At 34.7% G+C, this 15,656-nt stretch overlaps 1 protein-coding gene across 2 annotated transcripts in view; it reads right to left on the reverse strand.

Annotated features, from left to right (window-relative positions):
* Positions 1-911: 911 nt before the first annotated feature.
* Tmem63 (transmembrane protein 63) overlaps positions 912-15,656 on the reverse strand; it is a 41,305-nt gene continuing 26,560 nt past the window's right edge. Inside the window, exons 11-15 of one of the 2 annotated variants that reach the window (XM_071594288.1) lie at positions 15,218-15,406; positions 14,981-15,117; positions 12,374-12,651; positions 10,817-11,126; positions 912-3,729 (exon numbers count right to left, since the gene is read on the reverse strand). In XM_071594288.1, coding sequence (XP_071450389.1) covers positions 10,821-11,126; positions 12,374-12,651; positions 14,981-15,117; positions 15,218-15,406 — 910 coding nt within the window. In that variant the 3' untranslated portion in view covers positions 912-3,729; positions 10,817-10,820. Of the gene's footprint in view, positions 3,730-10,811; positions 11,127-12,373; positions 12,652-14,980; positions 15,118-15,217; positions 15,407-15,656 lie in introns of both variants that reach the window. The other variant, XM_071594290.1, reaches the window with a different exon arrangement.

Consider the following 15,656-nt stretch of genomic DNA (forward strand, 5'->3'; position numbering starts at 1 on the left):
TAGCGTCGAAACTAGTTGTACCTGTAATAAAGTGGTGGATTGGAACAAAGTGTTTCTTTTTCATTTATTAAAATGAACTTCCACAAAGTTGAGGCTGAAACTATTGAACTAATCTCTCTCCTAGGCTAAGTAAATGTGATAAAGCATCCAGTACAGAGTCTTCATAAAACAACGGTTACTTTTTGGCCTCTAAACTGGTTCTCTGTCAGCACAAAAAAAAGTAATTAAAGAGTAAATATACTTCCCTCAGTAAACCTTCAGTGCATACACAGAACACAATAGTGACGAGTAGGGCATATGGGTTATCATAATGGCGGTACCGAAGAGATATGGCAGTTAATGCTTACATCCCCAGTTTTAAGAAGGAAGTTTGGAAAGATAGTCTTTATTTTCATGGTTCTTATGTTTGAATATGGTACCATTTTAAATGAAACTCAGTGAAAATGTGGCAGCAACGAAAGGCCCTCTTATCACTTTGTAATAATTTTGAGCCATGATTTTTTTCCTAACACTTTGGGTCTAAGATTGAGAGATTACTTTTATCAAGATATAGCTAATTACTAATCAAGATACAGGCAGCTTCTGAATGCTACATAACAGTCAGTTGCTAATGAATTCAAAATTGACAGCTTCCGCCAAACATCCTTATTAAAGTTTCAGATACAAAACTCGTGCAGTATTGCAGTTTACTTTGATTAGTAGGAGTAATAAAATTATAGACTTGAATTGATAGAATATACCTATTACTTATTATGCTTTGCCACTAATTTTGACTACCATTTTACATGCCTGACTTTGAAAAACATATGTACGAATCTTAAAATAACGCAAGTGTACTAAATAGAAGAAAACAGTAATTGCAATCGTTTCATCCTCTACAAACTTCTTAGATTTTTTATAAGATACAAGGATTTCATGATCCCATTCCATCATTTTTATGTTTTAATGGCAACTAGTTTTACATAAAGATTTTTCACAAGCAATTACATCAAGAGCAGTAAAATATATCAATGAATGTTTTCAACATTGTACATAATCCTGAAGTAGAAAACATGATTAACAATACATGTACCTTTTTGACACCATAGATTATATAATTTATTTGACCATAAATAACACACTTAATCACCACTTTTCAAGGGAAATAACTCATAAAAAAATATAATCATTCAAATGAGCTGAAATAGACTCCTGATACAATTTATGTAATTAAGGTTAACATAGGCATACAATGAGTTTTCAAAAACATGACCAATGCAAATAATATCACAAACATCTCATTATATTATAATCCTGTACAAATATTTATCATGAACTATTTTGTGGTTGAAACCCCAAAAGATATGCTAACTTTCAAAATGTCATTCAACATAAATTAAAAGTGACTGGAATCATCTTAAAATAAAGGGAAAATAAATTAAAATACCTTGGTGAATAGGCTGACCTGAGAGTAATATGATTGTTGTAATTATAGCGACCTTAATTAAAAATGGAGGCAGGTCACGGTGTAACCCTCAGTGAAAGGATTTCAATATAATGAAGACAATAAATTATTCAACCTATACAGCATATTAATATAATTTAATGATCACTAAATAGCAAGCTAATGTCAAGCAATCCAATAACTTACTTAAAATATTGACTGTTATATAAAATAATGGTAGTAAGCTTTCTAATATATGCTACAAATTCATATTCATACTGCTACCATTCATATCCCATTTGTATTTATCATGACACCAAAAATAGTTCATTCATTGCAAAGCACCTTTCAATTGAAAATATATCATCAGTGACATCTTATGTAGTAAAAAAAACAAAAAAGGACAAGAATAAGGATACTATGTTCCACAGATGTCTGAAACAATTAATCAAGTGTTTAATTTCACCCTTGAATTCAGTGCTGCTCATTGTATATGTCCACAGATGTAGATATTTTATTGTAGAAATTTATAAAATGGAATTTATTCTTAATATTTATATGAGTACAAATCTATATTATGTCTCTCATTGCAGAGGAAGAAAATATGATTACACTTTTTTAACCTGGACAGTAATGGACACCAAATCTCAATAACTGCATTTAATATTAGCTCTAGATATCAGCATTTAGATTTTTGTTCTTTTAATAGCTTTATGAACATCTACAAAAATCACTAACACACATTAATCATACTGATCTAAAATAATAGCATAACAAATTTCATCACATTCTTTGTCCCATGGGCAATGAGCCTTCGACAAAGCACCAATTTCGTTGACATTTAACCCACCAAATTTATCATTCCCTTAGGTTATCCCGAACCTTTTTTGGCCCTTAGAGAATTTTTTCTCAGTGTATTTCATTGACTTTCAATCAAGTTTTTACAAAATTTAAGCAAAATCTTGGCAAATTATATAATATGGTGAAAGACTTATGCTTTTTGATCAAATAGCACACCATTTTGTTCAGAGTGCATCACAATTTGATTGTCCACTCAACCTCATATATATGGTTCATAATTTTCAATAAAAAGATATCAATTTAGAAAGCGTACTTATAAAAAATGTACCCTAATAAAAAATGTCTCTCTATCCAAAAATCTATTAAAAAGAATTCAACAAGGCATAATTTATGTAATTATTGATACAGAGTACATTAGAAAATATTTATAAAATATCACAAAGATATAAAACTTGACAACAAAGGAGAACAAGAACTTATAATATTCAATGTAGAGTGGACTGCATTTCTGCTTTTGGATTAATTTACGATACAAAATGTAAAAATTAGCAAAAGATATTTGGCTTAAATTTTGTACAATTATCCTTACTGTTTCCCATAAGCCAAAGAGCAGTATAAATATAACATTAAAAATTATTTTCTGGCATGTTAAAAGTATTTAAAATTGCAAGACATGAACTTCTGCAACTAATACAGGTATTCTGGTATTTATCTTTCTTTCCCTGGATGTACTTAATACCCAAGGAATAACAACCACTTCTTACTTATATACAATCAGTTCTTCATAAACAAAATACTGCAATTACATTAGTAGAAAAGTTTTCTGTATCTTTGACAATTCAGTTACCTGAACACCACCATAAGTATATATTTTCCAATAAATTGTCTTGATTACTTTCACTTTATAGCATGAATCACAAAGTTCATTGGATTATGCTCAATTTTCAATAAAAACAATCGAGATATAGTTATCAATAAGTGAGCTAGATAAATAAAATACATATTTAAATGATAAAAGACCTAGTATAGCAATAAACCTACATTTAACAGTAACTGATTTCCAAGTGCTCTTTACAGATAAGAAACACTAATTTTGATGAAAATCTCATGCTAACAAAATATTCCCTCTCTGGAGAATGCTGTTTTAATTAGCTTCGGAGACAATTTGACTCATTGCCCTTTTAATTCTCCATTCCTATAATAAGCTAAAAATGTTCAGGAAATGTGAAAGACTGGAATGAAAAGTATTTTAGAGGCTGGCATTCAGAGTAGGAACCTGCACAATCAACAGATAATAACAGCCAAATGACTAGATAAGTCCCATTTAAATAATTGCTTACTTGTGCGCAGGTCATTTTGTAGCACATAACCATTAAGCATAATGACACACCGCTAGCAACCTTGAAGTGATAAAAGAAGTTGCCAACTGGATACACTGACCATTCTTTGACAACATGGCACACCACATGAAGATAGAGGAGAATATATTCCATCACACCAAACACCTGAAAGAAAACAAATTTCTAAGTAACTTTCTGGAAACTTCATTGCATTCTGAACTTGATGGTTACAAAAATATGTTGGCTTCAGGTTCAGTGAAACTTCCAACATTAATCAAATTACAAGCCATCCTAAACAACTATGCATTACCCAGGAGCTGATATCATCACATTATTTAATTTTATAGTTAATTATGTCAAAACGTATAAAAATACAACTAGGAAACATTATAGCTAGGAGCCACCTTTTCATTTCCAATCTCAAAACTCAAATCTCCAAAGCTGAATGAAGAATCACTTGAAACTTCTTCAGGCATTTCAGTCTTTGTACAACAAATCATCCTCTGCGCCATCAAGCACATTAATATTTCCACATCCCACAGTATTCCATTAAGTTTTGACACATTCACAAATCTAAAGTGAATCTTGAGAAGCCTACGCCTTTTCCTCCTTCAAAATGGCGTCACTTCAAAATCTGTAGACTGCATCCAACTGTTCTATTTCACCTTCATTAATACTGAAAATATTTTATCAAAGCAAACACAAACTTTGAGCCTGGCTTGTTAACCTGCCTAGAATTACAGCTCTTTTGAGTTTTAAGTTGGTTGATTTCATTTTTCACAGATTCTGTTCTGTGATTTCAAAACTTAAACCAGGCTAGCATGGCAGGTTTCAAGATGCCTAGATCATGCTTTGTCTATCTACATCTTAATCCCCATGTATCCATTTAGCCCTCAAAGAATGCACATAAAGAAATGCACTGGTAGGTAGTTTTTACTTGGGGGGTTTTCTTTGGAAAATCCAAAGGACGAACAATTTATTCCATCAGCACAGCAAACCAGAACTGTGCAATGTTTTCTCTCATATCCACAAAGTTTTAACCAAAGTAATCTTTGCACCTTTGGGATCTATGTTCTCTGAGAGGGTACAGCCATCGTCAGTGGGACCTCATCTATGTTTCCTATTTGTGGAAGTTCTAAAGTTTCTCTTTTTCTTGTAATAATGACAAATTTCTGATACAATAAACATGTCTTCATATTCTGTTGATGTTTTTTATGCTATTTTAGTTTTAACCCTCATGCGTTGGTCATTTCTCTTCATGAATTTGGAACACCATGATGTTAATCCTGTAAAAGCAGCTATGTCTCGGTTACTAACAATCACTCACTTGCCTAGTAGTCATTTTTGTAGAAACTGACAATCCTGATCTTATGTGCTCTATTATCCAAGTTTTTAAATTCTCCTTCTAGTTCCATCTATTTTGCAAATTCATGTCACAGGTTTTGTTTAATACTTAGCTTTTTTTTGTTCCTCTTCCTGTCTCCACCAATTTCTTTTCGCCTTTTCAGTTGGCAGCAATCTAAATTTCTTTTCTGCTGCCATTTCCCTGTTCTTTAACATATGTAATCTATCTTAGCTTGAATGCAATATCATAGCATAATCTGCATTGTTTTTGAGCCATGATTTTCCAAAAAATCTCAACACAAAAATAACTTTGATGATTTTTAAAGAAATCTTTCATTTACATACACAATCCAGTATTTGAAAATGAAGTAACACCTTGATGTTTCTACGTTTTTGTTGATGTGCAAATGTGATGATTCTGATTAGGCACGTGAATCAGGCTCATGGCCATCCGGCTATATAGCAACGAAAAATTCAGATTTTCTGCCAGTGTACATACACTCTAAAAGAGCTTCCATTGAGGACTTAACTTATAGTGAGAACATACTTTTTACATAAAAATGAACTATCAAAACAAATATTTTTAAAAAGCTTCTTTTATAAGTTTACCTGTCATTTTTTTTACTTAAATTAAGCAATTATACAACATGAAAATTTTCAATTTATTAAAATGGAATAATGAATCATGTTTTGTTAAAATTAGTTAAACAATTAAGTGACTATTGATTAAAGTTTTTTATGGTCTAGAAGTCATTGAAGGAAATTATTGCCTAATTTTTTAACATATTTCCATAAAAAAAAATTGATTGGGATGGATGGGCTTGAAGAGCTGATATCAGTTTTCCAATGTCCGCTTTAATGTCACTTAGCAGGAGTCTTAAATCACTGCGCTCACAAACCTAATGTCTGTTTCACTCTTTGGAAATAAGCTGAATGACTGCACTAAAACCATGTTCCACCAAATATGATGTCGGAAACGCAAGGAGTTTTTTTAACCATTATCCAATACGCAGGATAAAGATCGGAAACCTCCTTCTGTAATCAAAACTCTTGAATAATTTATCTTAAACTTTGGTTTCAATTCAACATCATTTTGTAGTCCAAATAATTCTTCCAATAATACTACAACTTCCTCGATATCTACAAACAGATTTATCACCCAGTCTGGAATTTCCAAGATAAGAAGATCCTCAAATCGCTGCATCATATTTTTATGCAAGGTGGCTAAATGGTCACAAAAGACTCAAATCATCATTACCCAAAGGTTTTCTAGCTTAAGCACAGAAGATAGTGACAACCGCGGCCACCTATGTTGCACTTAAATAAAATCAACTTGGAAATAAACTCTCTCGCAACAGCAAGTATGTTAGAAAGTGGATTTTTTTTGTCCCTGAAGACCTGCTTGACAATACTAAATATTGACTCCCCCCCAGTGTCAATTTCTAATTGTCTTGCAAACAAAAATTCTTGAGATAGATTTTCATCTTTCATAAATCATACTTAAGCCAGAAATAAGATTCATTACCTGGCAAAGTTGACTCGTCCCACTGTAATGCAAATTCTGTTGTTCTCAGGATGTTGCACAATATATCTTCCACGTTTTCAGCCATTACATCTATTCCTCGTTGAACTGAAGAGTTGCTTAGGGGAATAATTTTTATTGTATCATATGATGGCTTATGCAGAACAGTACTCAGGACTTCACTTACTGCCACTAAGATGAGTTCTTCACCAATTCTATGTGACTTTATGGATTTGGCAATTAATAGTGAAATCCTCAAGTATTGTATGCTACACACCAACCATCAGTGATATGTTTTGAAGCATTACACAACATATTTGAAAGTGTTGGGCGATTTTTCACTAAATGACTCAAAAAATGTTTAAGACTTTTCTGTCTAGTTAGGATGTGCCTTCCTAAAATGGCCAACTAGTGTGGAAGGTTTCACCACCTCATTTGAAAACACCCTTTTGCATAGTAAGCACATAGTGTTGTGCTTGTTTATAAGAGACTCTATAAATCTATACTTATGACAAGCCGCATTTTATTGTCTACATTTCTTCTTTGATGATTCATTTCCTGCCATTGTTTCTACAATAAAGGTTTAAATAATAACTTTGTTAAAATAAAATTTAATATATATTAACTAAATAGAATACACACACAAGGGGGGACCCAAAATAAATGGAAATTGGGCTGTGGTAGGGAATGAGAGAGGGGGAAGCCTTTGTTCGGCCGGTCGTACGTCAGGCTCACACCACCTGCATCAGTATGTGCAGTGCCGTTGCTCTGACTGGATCGGTTTGTCTGTGAGAGCTGTTTCAGTGAAACAACTTTTTTCATTTTGGTGAAAACCGTGATAGTGGAGCATCAAGAATAGCGGCTGCAGTGGAATTTTGTTTCCTGTTGGGGAAATTGGCCGCGGAACTGTTGTAATGCTCAAGACTGCTTATGGGGAAGCTGCCCTAAGCAAAACCAGAGTCTACAAATGGTTTACACGTTTTAAAAATGGTGAAATTTCCATTGAAGACCAACCCCGTTCAGGCCGCCCTTCAACATCAAGAACTAACGAAAACGTCGACAAAATCAATGCCCTCATTCGTGACGACCATCGCAGAACCATTGATCAACTCTGTGAGATGTCTGGAGTGTCACTGAGTTCAATTCAGAGGATTCTAGAGCAGATCTTTGGTACACAGGCGACTGGTTCTTCCATCATGACAACATGGCTCATACAGCCCTGTCCGTGATGCAGCTTTTAACAAAAAACAGCATGACATCAATTGTCCACCACCCCCACTCACCGGATTTAGCTCCCTGTGACTTCTTTTGGTTCCCCAGACTCAAAAGGGACATGAAAGGAAAGCATTTTGACACTGTAGAGGAGGTAAAACAAAAATCGCTAGGAGGCCTAAAGGACATCCCAATAAATGAATTTCAGAAATGTTACGAACAATGGAAGCATCGTTTGGAGAAGTGCATTGTGGTCAATGGGGAATACTTTGAAGGTGAACAAAATTTAATGTAAATATATTGAGAACTAGAGAATCTATTACAACATTCCTGTTATTATTTGGGTCCCCCACGTATGGCTAATGATAAGACTTGGATTCAATCTTTAAGTGGCTGCTTTTTAAAATAAAATTACTTATAATCATATGTAAAACATCAAAACAAAATATTTATGTGCTAGTGGCATAATTTCAAACATATAAGCAACGCTGAATATATACCTGTATGTATTTGTTCTGAATACCTGGTATAAAACAGGATTTATTTAAACGTTATTTTACTCATGAACGGACTTCAGTAAACTGAAAATATTAATATAGTTAATTTATTTCATATGAATATTATACATTTCATATACAAATGCGAGACATTTATCATGCGAGAGTGAATTAAAAAATGGTGCATAGGAAGTTTGTGCCAGAGGTCTTCAAATGCACCTTTGCCATCTTTCATAGAGAAACCAAACACTCGGCTGCAAAGTAAGCTCCTCTCGAATTCACCCTATAATCTAGTCAGTTGAGGGTGAAATGATATTTCTTTGGCTCCTATTCTCTCGTTATGAATCATATTAGTCCATGCAATTCCCTAAATTGTATTCATAATAAAGGCAGTTCAAGGGATTGTTGCAGTGAAATTGGCTTTGGTTCAATTTTTGAATACTTGTGTGTGCGTTGGTTCAACTAACATTTATTTCATAGCAAGGCCACCTTTTCATTTGATGATATATTATTAAGAGGAATTTTGTGAATAAGTATGTTTACTACTCAATTTACTGGTACGCGCAAAATATTTCCAGAGTTTTCTTTTTATCCAAGGAATTATTGTGAATATTACCCATTGTTTGTAAAAAGATATGCTTCAAGGAAATGCACAATGGCAGCAAAACCGTGACTTAGATCAGTGAACCAGGAATTCATTTAATTGATATCTAGCCGACAAAGGGAAAGTTCAATTGTATATATGCATATGAGGTACGAGAGAAAAGGTCCTTTTTTTGAACTATCTTGGTGCCGGATTTTCCCTATATAAGACGGGACAACGAGCTTCTTTCCATCCTTGACCTGAAGATGCCAGCAGGATAGCTGGCGAAACTGTTGTGAATTTAAACAACATCTGTGGACACAGCCCAAAAAATGTGGAAATCACCTATCTTTTACCATTTCATGAAAACATAAACAATATACTGGCCATTTATTTTGGTAATATACTTTGCCATTATAAAATGATACAAAAAATCATATAATAGTTCTTTTTCAAGAATGATATCATGCGATGAATGAAAAATAACTTACCAATACAGCCTTGATAATATCATTGGAACCGAATTGTTTGGAAAATGATTATCCAGGTAAATATTTAATATAAAAACACCAAATCTAATTATCAGAAGAGCTGATTCCTCTCCGGATTCACACCCATTTAATTCACACTGAACTTTACTGCCTAAGTACTCAGTGTAGTGAAGTTTTGCGAACGATAGACCAAATGAGATTAAACCCCTTCAAAAGTTGTAAGAGAAAGGCTTGGAAATATTTTTCAACCATTCCTACTATAAAATGTAAGTAAACACATGGTTTAAATTACTTCCATAAGCGGGAAACAATGTAAACTTAAAAAACAAAGCTTTGAAACGGAGACAAAACGAAGGTTACCGAGCCTTTGCAAATGTTACATTGTCAGGACCCTCCGGCAGCCCCTGCCACTTCCATGACTCTTTTTGCCCCCAAAGACTAGAGCATCACCCCATGGGGGGTGATAGCGCCCACTTAGGGAACCACTGCTCTACAACAACCAGTCTGCGCACCAACAAGGACATAACCCAACAACTGTGTGTGCCTGTGAATTGTCAATATTCAGTTCTCCTGCCACAGCGATGGTAGTATCGATACATAAAATTCTAGCTTTTAGCGAACTGTATGTTACGGTAGGCGTTCGGTTTTCATTTGACCTAGTTACATGATTATATTACAAAATTATTTTTGATTAACAATTTCAGTGGGCCTACAGTTATTAAGTGATTGGAATGATCTAAAAAGGAATAAGTGATATTTGTATGAATGATGAAGACTCCTTTAAATGCTGACCCTGATTACAGGAAGTAAGTGGTGATGATAGAAAGTTTAACGGTGACAATAGCAATTATTGAAAAACAACATATTCACTTTAGAAATATGCATGAAAATACACAATAAAAACTTATATAAAAAATCAGTCTTTAAATTTTCACTGCTTAGAAATGTTTGGGGCATAGGCAATAGTCTCTCTATCAACAGAAGGCACCTCCAAAGAGAAGACAATTATCACCCTCAAGAGACTGTTCACTGTTGGGAGGTTTTAATGTATTCAACATATAGCCTAAATTTAAATGAAACCTGGAAAATATACCAAAGGTGGGCAATATCTGGGACAGTAAGATCTTACATTATAATTTCTGGATTCAAAAATGAAATTGGAGGATTATATCCATTAAGTTTATGTTAAAAAACAAGCTCTAACTGTCTTTGTTTTTGCTTTTCTCAAGCCTTCATTAGTTTTATTCAGACCACATGATCTCAATTTTCCACTGTTTAACAATTTTATTGATTACAAGGATTCAATGCACTATATCACATTCAGGTATTTCGTGCTTATTACATCATTTTCAGCTTGAACCTTGAATAATTTTTCTAGATTTATTTTAAGATGGCGTGGAACATCAAAAACATGATCAAAAATTGATTATTTATTCAAGGCAAAATTTAAATAATTTGGTCATCAATATGTTTCAATTCCACACGATCATGCCAAAAATTATGAAATTAACTACTTAATTTAAATTCAACTCCAAATGGATCATAATAGGCAACACAAATGCATATTTGGTTGAACTCATAATGTAGATAATCATTACCTTACCAGACTATGCTTCTGAACTCCCAGCATCATAGCCCTGGTATAACAATTTCCCAGGTTGTCCTGTCACGACAGCATCACCCGTTGAAGTAGTTTGCACACCATTTCTTAATCCACCAGTTCCATAGTCACCAACATTGGTAGCCATGGATGGAGAGTCAGGGTGACCAGCAGAATGTGAAGGAGATGGTGGAAGGAGGACATCAGGAACAAACTGTTGGCTCGTTGAACGACTTGCGGTGCCATTAGTCGGGGACTTAGGCATTTCTCGCCTGGGGGAAGCCAATTCTGAATCGGTGTGTGATGTCCGGGACTGCTCCAAAACAGATTCAATAAACAAACAAATTATTATTATTATTGGTATTCTACCGATCACGGTAGATACTGGATGGATACACAGATTATCCATCACTACAATCCTAAGCCTTAAATAACATGAAAAAACACCCTACACTACAGTAAACGCTCAAGAATATACAGGTGCACAAGGCATGTGTAATACTTCATGTTACCTCCAGTCAGTCCATTAATTTTAGATCGGTATATAATAGTCAACCATTTAAAATGCACTGATATTGCCTTTCTTTAAAGGGTCACAAGATAGACCAGTGGATAGAGCTGGACTACTGACCAGAGTGCCCAGGTTTTATTCCAGGTGATACCTCTGGTCAACCTCAGCTTCACCCAAGCCGTGTGATTTTTTGGGTACAACATTTTTCTGAGAAACCAAAAGTAACACAATAAAAGGAAGTGGCTCCTTTACGACGCTGTATGAATTTCATATGCCATTGAGCTACGTACTAGGTGAGCCCTATCCTCATATATCAAACTGACGTTTAGGTTGATAACTCTGGTTTGGTAACTGTTTAAAGGTAGGTTTTGGATGAATACTGACTAATTACCACTACATGACCACAGTCTAGCCTCGCAAGACACAACCAAAAACCATACATGAAAATAAACCCTATTCCGCAAGCATTCCATCTCCCTTCATTTCATCCAACATGCCTATTCTTTTTCTCCCCCTACCTTATCAGCCAAATATACTGCCCTCAAGTTAAATGAGCCATCCTAGAATCAACCAAATGTAGCCAAATTGTGAAGGCAGAAAAATAAAAAAATTTGCTGCACAGCTTTGCTTATACCTCATTAGAGCAAATATGACCTTAGATATCCCAAAAAACTGTGGGAGATGCCATGACAGTAGTTTTAACCGAGTCATCCGTCCGGTCAAAGCAAATGATTTTTATACTCTGAAAGTGTTGTATTGTAATGCTCTATGATGATTGGTGGCATTTATTCTACCCATGCACCATACCCCTCAGATTTCCATGAAAGTGGATTCTGATTAAATACAGAAAACAACAAAAAACTAATGTCTTCTGTACTGTGCAGGAATCTTATTTTAGCACTAGAGATAACTGTGGTTACCCCAATCACCCTGAACTAATAATACAAAATCAACAGCCTGATCAGGAACAGCAAATTCCTAATATACATTATTTTACTATACTCCATGATATAACACGGATAAAATTGGAATTAAATAAAGATACATACCTGATATGATATTGGACTGATGCCTTTGCAACAGTTTAAGAAGATATGGGCTAACAGAGTGATGATGGTCAGCATAAGACCAGCCAGGGCAAATATAGTTATGTCATTGAGACCTCTTAGAGCTGATAATGTGGTGAAGCTTATTTGAAGCATTACAATCGAGATAATTACAGCATTTATTGCAGAAGCATGAATTTGTTTGTTGATTTTTGAAGGCCCATACACAAAATAGATGTTATGCTTATCAACAAAATGCTTCATCACCATGTACAGTAGGCCTGTAGGAAAAAGAAGAAATAATTACATAAGCAATGATTTCATTGAGAATTTGAACATAAATTTTATAAATAAAACATATCACACATGCAAGAGAAGACACTAATGTAGGGATACTTATTGCCTAACACAGCATTTAAATTTTTAATGGGCACATGAAATATTTAAGAAAAAACTTTTGAATACCACTTCCTGTGAGGCAATAAGTATCCCCATTTGTCTATAACTGTTACAACAGATAATGTTCTGAATGAAGTCATAGTCATTGTATGCACTGAGCTATTTACAGTATCATTTCTAATTGATAAAATTCTGGTTTACTACATTAATTTCATTAAAAGAAAATGTTCAGGAAATGGAAGTTTTCAATTATTATCATTACTATTGGTATCCTACCAGTTAAGGTAGGTTTAAGATGGACAAGGCCTATATGTACAATTGTACAACAACACATTTATTTGCCTCTCCAAACAAATACACAACTTGGCATCTGACACTGAAGTAAGTCCCTCATCATTTCTGCACACTTTCTTCATCCCTTCATTCCATCCTGTAACCCAATCATATTCCTTCCCCTTCCTTGTATGCCCGACTTCTCCACTCTATCAGTCTTTAACATCCTATTGCCATAAATAGTTGGATAGGAATTTTGTATACCCCATGGCTTTGTTTGATTTCAATTCTCTTAGTGCCCTTCCTATGTAGCAATCATGTTAGCCTGGACCTCAGCTATCCTCATCTACATCATAATCTCTTCCAATATGCAACAATTTCAGAGTGTAAAATCATTCATGTTGACTGGGATTCAAACCTGGATCCCTCAATGTGCGGTCGAGTGCTTTAGTCAGTTAAGCTATCAAGGCGTCCTCTAAAACTCTGAAATTTTGGGGGCATTAAAGGAACAAGATGTGACGAAATACCGTAAATACAATGTCACAGGCATTCGCAGTCGTGTGGGACACACCACAGTCAGCTAGGTTAAAGCCAACTTTTAAACACTTAGGCTGTTTATACCTTGACAAATTTCAAAGAAACTGCGGGAGATGCCACAACAGTAACTTTTAACAGTATTCCACTAATGTGCATTTCACATGGTACACATAAACAAGACGAAGACTAAAATCATAGTATGTGGAAGAGAGAAGCGGAATACAGGAGTCACACTGAAAGGACAAAAATTAGAGCAAGTGGATTCCTTCACCTATCTCAGAAGTACCATCACATGGAACAGAAGAAGTACTACAGACATCAAGCAAAGAATAGCTCAAGCTAAAAGAGTATCAACAATGAAAAGACATCTGCTGTATTCAAAGGAGATAGGACTACAGACGAGGAAACAATACGTGAAAAAATTCATATGGAGCGTGGCACTTCATGGATCAGAAGCATGGACCATCGGAAAAGTAGACCAGAAAAGACTAGAAGCCTTCAAAACCTGGTGCTGGAGGAGAATGCTTAAGATCAAATGGATGGATAAAATAAGAAATGAAGAAGTGTACAGAAGAATATACGAAGAACAAACTTCATGGAACACCATAGAGAAGAGAAGAACCAGATGGATTGGCCACACCCTGAGGCACAATGGATTTGTGAAGAATATAACAGAAGGAAAAAGAGAGGGAAAAGTCCAAATAGGAAGACTAAAGGATAAATATATGGGACAGATAACAAAGAAAGTACATTGCAAAAAATACCAGGAAGTAAGCCATTTAGCATCAGATGGGATAGGATGAAGGGCTGCAGTCTTATTATTGAATGATCAATGATGACAAAATAAATTACATAAATACTATAAATAAACAGGAATTTTGATTTTCATCTATCTACCATATAGCATGATGTAGGTTTACCACAAAGTTATCTCTTTATCCATTCAGTAATATTCCGAGGAAAGGCTGTGTTTGACAGAAGGGATGGATACCTGATCATTCAAGCACAGGGGAAAATGGGATGAATGAAGACTTAAATACACACATATATTAAATAAAAGTTGGTGATGCACCCACCCCAAGTTTGTGCCCACATTATTTAATGAAAACTATCCCCTAAGAAAACCTCCATTGTTTAGCATTCTTCTGAGTTTTGTCAATTAAATTTTGGCTCCATAAAAAAATACTGAATAGACACCTTTCCTTAAAGGCGAGTTGGCACAGAAGAGAGATGAAGTACTTCTTGGACAAAGGTGCTAGTAAACCAAAGTTATACCGCAGCCATGAAGGATGAGGCTAAATCATAGAAAAAAACTCCACCTCAGAGATGCAATTTCACAGTAATGAATACAAGGCACACGCATTAAAAGGGTGAAATGATTCTTGGTAAAGGAAAACTTACCAAATGGAGTAATAAGAGGACATGAAAGACTATACATGATGGTCATGGCAAATATTAGGAGCATCCATGCATACTGGACTCCATATGGAAATCCCCAGAGAATCTCCTTCTTCACACTAGCAGTTTCAGCTTTAGACCTTCAAACAAACAAATTAATTCATTAGTTTTCCTGTCCTGGATACTTCTTTCAAGCCCAAGTATGCCTTACGAGTAAACAATTATAAAAAAAGCCCATACCTGGAAAGAGAGAGTCGAACAGCATAGACAAACAGTTCCGGGAAGCGTATCAACTCAAGACCAGTCCCAATTAAGGAAGAGGTGATGACATAGTTAACAAAGAAAGCACCTTTGTCTGGAAGGAAAAGACACTTCCAGCGATCTGCTTGGCTGGTGGGATGAACTGCCCATATCAAAAATGCATGAGTGCTATAATAAAAATTGTAAAAAAAAGAACATTTGTGATTTTTTGAAATTTGAGACAAGTCATACATAAATCAAGTTGGTTTTAGAAATAATGAAAATGATCTGACAGGTTGAATAACTGATTGTAGCACTTTTCCCCTTGATAAAATTTTATTTTACGACTGGGTTTCGATGTATTACATCATTATCAGGTCAAATGTAATACATAAAAACACGGTCGTAAAATAAAATTTAATCAAGCGGGGAAAGTGCT

This window comes from Hetaerina americana, unplaced genomic scaffold (genome assembly GCF_022747635.1).
Source record: "Hetaerina americana unplaced genomic scaffold, ioHetAmer1.1.p SCAF_6, whole genome shotgun sequence".
Classification (NCBI taxonomy): domain Eukaryota; kingdom Metazoa; phylum Arthropoda; class Insecta; order Odonata; family Calopterygidae; genus Hetaerina; species Hetaerina americana.